This window comes from Solanum pennellii, chromosome 8, assembly GCF_001406875.1.
Source record: "Solanum pennellii chromosome 8, SPENNV200".
NCBI classification, from domain to species: Eukaryota; Viridiplantae; Streptophyta; class Magnoliopsida; order Solanales; family Solanaceae; genus Solanum; species Solanum pennellii.
In genome coordinates this window covers 33,412,376-33,418,431 of record NC_028644.1, presented here as the reverse complement: position 1 = coordinate 33,418,431, position 6,056 = coordinate 33,412,376, and the positions used below count along the sequence as shown (strand labels likewise).

At 32.5% G+C, this 6,056-nt stretch overlaps 1 protein-coding gene across 2 annotated transcripts; it reads left to right on the top strand.

The window, feature by feature from the left end:
* The first annotated feature begins 510 nt into the window (after positions 1 to 510).
* Positions 511 to 5,395, top strand: LOC107026934 (probable ADP-ribosylation factor GTPase-activating protein AGD11). 2 transcript variants are annotated; one of them, XM_015228072.2, is made up of 9 exons: positions 511 to 958; positions 2,098 to 2,181; positions 2,524 to 2,608; positions 3,139 to 3,214; positions 3,341 to 3,504; positions 3,578 to 3,815; positions 3,986 to 4,102; positions 4,353 to 4,448; positions 4,697 to 5,379. In XM_015228072.2, the coding sequence occupies exons 1-9, from the start codon at positions 913 to 915 to the stop codon at positions 4,976 to 4,978; spliced, it is 1,188 nt and encodes a 395-aa protein (XP_015083558.1). In that variant the 5' UTR covers positions 511 to 912; the 3' UTR covers positions 4,979 to 5,379. The 2 variants fall into 2 exon arrangements, with proteins under 2 accessions (XP_015083558.1, XP_027774581.1); XM_027918780.1 differs by lacking the exon at positions 511 to 958 and adding an exon at positions 1,312 to 1,495 and having other exon boundaries at positions 4,697 to 5,395.
* Positions 5,396 to 6,056: the final 661 nt, after the last annotated feature.

Genomic DNA, 6,056 nt, shown 5'->3' with positions numbered 1-6,056 from the left:
ATAACCTTTTATATATATATATATATATATATATATATATATATGCCTGAGTGTTCATAGTTTTATCTAAAATATTAGGAAAATATTTGATTTTGAACTGATATTGTCTTTCTATAGCTTTAGAATTCTTTTTTTTTTTTGAAAAATATTTGATTTTGAATGTTTTGCTTAAATCATGGGATTATGTGAATTTATTGTTACCATCTTTTGTGCTACTGTTACCATTTATTGAAAAAATTAATTTTTTTATATAAATTTAATAAAAAAACATTTTATACAAATTTAGAGTCAATGTAATTATATAAACTATACCCATGAAATGTAATTACTTAAATTTGTTTGCATATATAAAATTTTCCCTAATTTAACTTACTTTTCTTAAGATATTGAAAAATATGCATTAACATATGCCTGTTAGTTTTTAACTAAAAATAGGGTGTGTGGATATTTTAATTAGAAGGAAAAAGATTATTATACTAATTATATTAGGTAGGCGCCAAAAGGGGAGTTTGATGACTCCTCAAATAATTTATTTGGTTGTTGTCCTCTAAACCACCAGAAATAAGAATTTCATCTAAACATTGACTTTCTTTTGCTTTTTTACACACGGGAATAATTGAAAATTTACAATTCATTTTTTTCCCCATATTCTTTTCTACATGTAATCAACATTTTATCCATTAACTTGTGAATTGGACAAAGAAATATGTCAATTTTGAGTCCCAATTCATTACAAAAGCTCCAATGATTGCGTTGTTTGAACATGATTTTTGTTTTTGTTTTTGTTTTTCCTTTGATATGATTATACGTTTGCAATGGAGTGATGAAATTGGTTTGGCGCGGTGAGAGAAGATGAATTATTGAGAATTGTAGAGATTTTTGGGATATATTCAATTAAGAGGAAAGCAAAAAATGTCTATTCATCATCAGGGAAATGTTGATAGCAACAATGTTACAGGTATCATCCCCTTTTCAAGGTGCTTTAGTTTCATCGTTGCATTATTTGGTTAATATCCTTTTTCAGAAAAGGGACAAGTAATTTAGGAACGACCAAAATAATAATGATAATGACGACAAAAGTAATTACAGAAAATGGGTATAATGAATGATGCTTGAAGCTTTTTGGCTAATCTGAAAGGGTTGTATCTAGCCTTGCAAGGGTTTTACTGAATTCTTGTTTGTTTTCTATATATATATATATATTTTTTTTTTATTGAAAATCTTACGGAAAATACCTTGACCAACACTCGCTTGAGGCGTGTTAGATACGGTGCTTAAGGATATTATTTCATCTGGTATAGGTGTATCCCCACAAGCTCTTCTAGTATGAAATCAGGAGTTAGAAGATTCTTTAAAGATAAAACACTACACATCAGAATAAATATAGGAGGAAAGATTTCTCGTAGTGATTTATATCCTTTTTCTTGTCAAGTTGAAGAAGAAGAAGAAGACTACATTTATAGAGAAAAAACACACAAGGCCAACACCTCCAATGGTAATAACAAAGTCAGTGACATGACGATTAATGGGTCATAAAGGATAGTAATTGGAATGTTTAAAGCCAAAAGTTAATCTCCTTAAAGGGCTTTCAATGTTGGAAAATGTAATAGAATTATGGCTAATCAAGGCTACCCATTCAACCACAATAAATATATATTTAATACTCATAAACAAGATATGAAGGAATGGGCCTAGACAACATTATGAATACTTCTTTTCGAGATATTAGAACCATTTTTCCAACTTTTTTGATGGTGAGGATAACATGTTTTTGACAAAAATGCAGTTTTCTCTTATTTATATTATTACGATAAATAAGGCTGAAAAGTCATCTACTTTTTCTATCTTTGCTACGGTTTTTCAATCTCTCCCTCAGTTGTGATTCTTGATTTTCTGAACAAATTTCTTTAAAAAGAGTAATTTGTAATGAAGATCCACTTAATATCTCAGATTGTTTTGTTCGTGTGTTGAATTTGCTCAGTGATGATTAAGTGTCAATAAAAATGCTACTTAATACTATTTCTGCAGAATGTAGAAATAAGTTTTAATAGTTTCTCTCATTTACATGTGTAATAATATCTCATGTTTATTTGCTAGGTTCTTGCCTTTACGAACTTCTGCAAATGGAATCATCTGCAAATTGTAGCGGTCATCAACCAGAAAGACGAAACCGTTCTTCAAGTATGTAACATCTTATTCTCAGCTTAAACTGAATGCTATGTAAATTAATCGTATTCCTTTATACTGGATAATTTTCTTTTTGTTTTTTCAAGCACCACGTATACTTGTTGAGCTGCCTAGGACTAGTCAATTTCATGTTTGCGACTATATCAATTTGACCACCATGGAGAAATTGCTCCTTAATTTTCTTTTCAACACTGTTGAGTTTTATCATATGTTACATAGTTGTGTTATGTTGTTACGTCGGTTGAATTAAGTGTATACTTTCTCATTTTACATAATCGACCAAGCTTGATTTATAGATTGCAAGTGTTTCTAGTAATCGATTGTTATTTGTATTAGGTCCTCGACATAGACTACAGAGGCTGTTGAGTGAATCTGGCAATAGATTCTGTGCAGATTGTGGATCTCCAGATCCAAAATGGGTGTAAGTATCAGGGACATACAAGTTTTATATCATATCTAAAGAATACTATAAGGCTTATCAATCTCTTTAAAAGCTTTTTTCGATTCATCTTGTAGCTGAACCTTTATTGTGCCAAGATATTTGAGTTATACACCATCTGTTACTGAAGCCTTTTACTTGTAGATGTGAACTTATCCTTTATGTTTGTACTTTCTGTATCTCAAATGTTTTTGGGAAATTGTAAAAGAATTAATCTTTTGTATAGCTAATGAGGTTTGACAAGATTTATAATCATCCAAACTTAGAAAAATCAGTTGTTTTACATTATTAAGAAAATGTTTCCTTTGTTTCCCCTCAGTATGTTGGATATCTTAAAACCAAGTACCTAACGGTTGGTATCTCTTTCTTTCTTTTTGCTTCGAAAGAATCATACTTTGAAGATTTTCCTTTTATTTTGAGTAATCGTAGCATAACCACCTGTTACATTCCTCTTTTCTATTCCTCGAGTCTTGAAAGTACTTGCTACATCTATCTCTTTTCGTGATATGCAGATCAATAAATCTTGGAATTTTTATATGTATCAAGTGCTCCGGAGTACATCGAAGCCTTGGAGTGCACATATCAAAGGTTGGTTAATCAAACTTTTCTGTTTGTCTTAACTTCCATATATACTTGTTATTGTAGTATGTACTAGAATAGTGTTTGATATATTTTATTTTTTAGTTAACTCTATGGTCTGTCATGATTTAACAGGTTCTGTCAGTGAAGCTCGACGAGTGGACAGACGACCAGGTTGATAGTATGATAGAGATGGGTGGAAATAGTGCAGCAAATATGAAGTATGAAGCTGCCATTCCTGATAGTTACAGGAAGCCCAGACCCGAGGCATTGATAGAAGTGCGGACTGACTTCATCAGGTAACGTATTTCAGTAACCATCAGATATAGGTATATGGGACATCCTATTCTAAAATCGAAAATCCACTCTCAGGAGAAAATATGAGCTGCAGCAATTTCTAAACTCTGATGAACAGATGATTTGCCCCTACCCACCGTCATCGTCTTCACATTGCAATTCTTTAAGCCTTACTTGTAGTTTGGCTCTGGATAAGAGGAATTATGAGAAACAATCGACTGGACATCGTATCCATGGCATAGGACACGCATTTCGCAATAGCTGGAGACGGAAAGAATCTGAACACAGGAGTACCAAGAAAAGTAATTCAATGGTAATAATTTATTATCCTGTAAGGAACAAAATCTTCTACACTTATTTTAACAGAACCAGAGTGGATTATAATTTTACATGTAATGCAAATTGGTAAGGAACTTGATGCAAATTCTTGTATGAGAAAATCAACTCTCAATTGAACCTTACTCCTGCATATTTTACCTATAGGCAGGTATGGTTGAGTTTATAGGATTGATAAAAGTCAATGTGGTGAGAGGGACCAACCTAGCTGTCCGTGATGTCGTAACAAGTGATCCTTACGTAATTCTCTCCTTGGGAAGCCAGGTAAATGTTATAAAGTATACTAGAGCCCATTTGGATTGGCTTTTGGCATTTCTAGTTTATTTTTGTTATTTTAACTTATAAACAAGTAAATGTTATAAGCAAGTTTTATTTTTACGCAAACACTACAAAACTGCTTAAACTATTCGGGGCTTATGGTTTATTTGAAACTTCCCTCTCCTACCACATGTTGATAACAAATGGCATTAAAATCCTCATACTAAACCCTGCTCTGAACTTCTTTTGGTTGCAGTCCGTCAAGACACGTGTTATAAAGAACAATCTTAACCCAGTATGGAATGAAAAGCTAATGTTGTCAATTCCAGAAAATGTTCCTCCTTTGAAAATGGTATGCATTTTTATTTTTATTTTTTGGTCTCTATTCTTCCCATTCTACCAACGAATTCTCTATAATAATTCGTAAATCTAGATCGGCTAATTTTCTGTCATTTGATTAGCTATTTAATGTGAAGAGGGAAAAGTATAAGAACGTACAAGAAAATGTAACATAAAAGGAACTTGAGATAGATAAGTTGCAATTGTTGGCCTAATTTTCTTCACATTTTGTCTTAATAATATATCTTCATGGTTTCGCAGCTTGTGTATGACAAGGATACATTTACAACGGACGACTTCATGGGGGAAGCTGAGATTGATATCCAGCCCCTTGTTACTGCAGCAAAGGCATCTGAAAATTCAACACTTAGTGAATCAATGCAGCTTGGGAAATGGAAAGCAAGCAAAGACAACACTCTAGTTAAAGATGGCATGATTAGTCTAATAGATGGAAAAGTGAAACAAGAGATCAGTGTGAAGCTTCAGAATGTTGAAAGGGGAGTACTTGAGATTGAGCTTGAATGTGTTCCTCTCACGCAATAGCAGGTGCCAGTAAAGGAAACGAAGTATGAGCATCTTAGCCAAAGTTGGAGCTTCTCATTACATTTGAGTTGGTCAAGGGCTTCAAACATAGACCCCATAGAAGAAGAAAATGCAATATGCAGGGAAAGTATACTGAAATTAGTTATACCATTGCCAGAATTTCTAGTCTGGATTAGTCGCAAAAGGTGAATTATGCTCGTTACACATGGCTGAAATGGTAAAGGGTCGACCAGTTGAATGGACAAGTGTAGACTGGTAGAATTGCAAGGAAATCCAGAATCACACCAACATTCAACTTTTTCTGTCATATTAGACTTTTGATATTGCTAGGGCAAGATAACATTTTAATGAACTGTATGTAACTGTTCTAAACAAAATAACCATTTGTCTGGCTTTATTAACGTTCCTTAGATTACACCTTGTCATTCTCATTTTTTTTAGGCATAATACATATATTGGACCCTAAACTTGACTTCAAATTTAACTTTGATCTCAAACTTTCATAATGCACAAACAGACACTTTAACTATTCAACTTTTAAATAAATAAACACATGAGTACTAAGTGGCAAAATACGTGTAGGACACTACGTAGGACAAAAAATGACATGTAGGATGACATATAGGACATGTGTGTCTATTTGTTCAACTTTATGCAAGTTAAAGTGTCTACTTGTGCACACCCAAAGCTGAAGGGCATAAATGTAATTCAAAACTAAGTTAAAGGGCATATTTATGTATTATGACTTTTTTAATTGATGATAATACAATATTTGAATATCAAGACAATAATATTGATCACCTTAAAACTTATAACTTAGTTGTGAATCTACTAAGTGTACAATTACTGGAAAGAACAAATATTACTTGAGGATACTTGATTCAACACCTTAAAGTTCAAAGGGCTTTTGCTTCATTACGTCTTTGGCAGTAAAGATTTGGTTAGTCATTTTTGAAATTTTTGTAACTCCTTCTGATATTGGCTCTGACTCATTTCTGAATGAGTTTTGAAATCAGTTTTGAGTTTTGAGTTAGAAGTTGTGGATTATGTAAGTTTTCGGGTTTTGAAAGCAAAAGTT

Bases quoted from the DNA above. Each gene is read 5' to 3' on its own strand.
- LOC107026934 (XM_027918780.1), top strand. From the start codon at position 1,327: ATGAAATCAGGAGTTAGAAGATTCTTTAAAGATAAAACACTACACATC. The intron at 3,215-3,340 runs GTTGGTTAATCA...ATGATTTAACAG, and splicing joins TTGGAGTGCACATATCAAAG to GTTCTGTCAGTGAAGCTCGA. The intron at 4,103-4,352 runs GTAAATGTTATA...TTTTGGTTGCAG, and splicing joins TTCTCTCCTTGGGAAGCCAG to TCCGTCAAGACACGTGTTAT.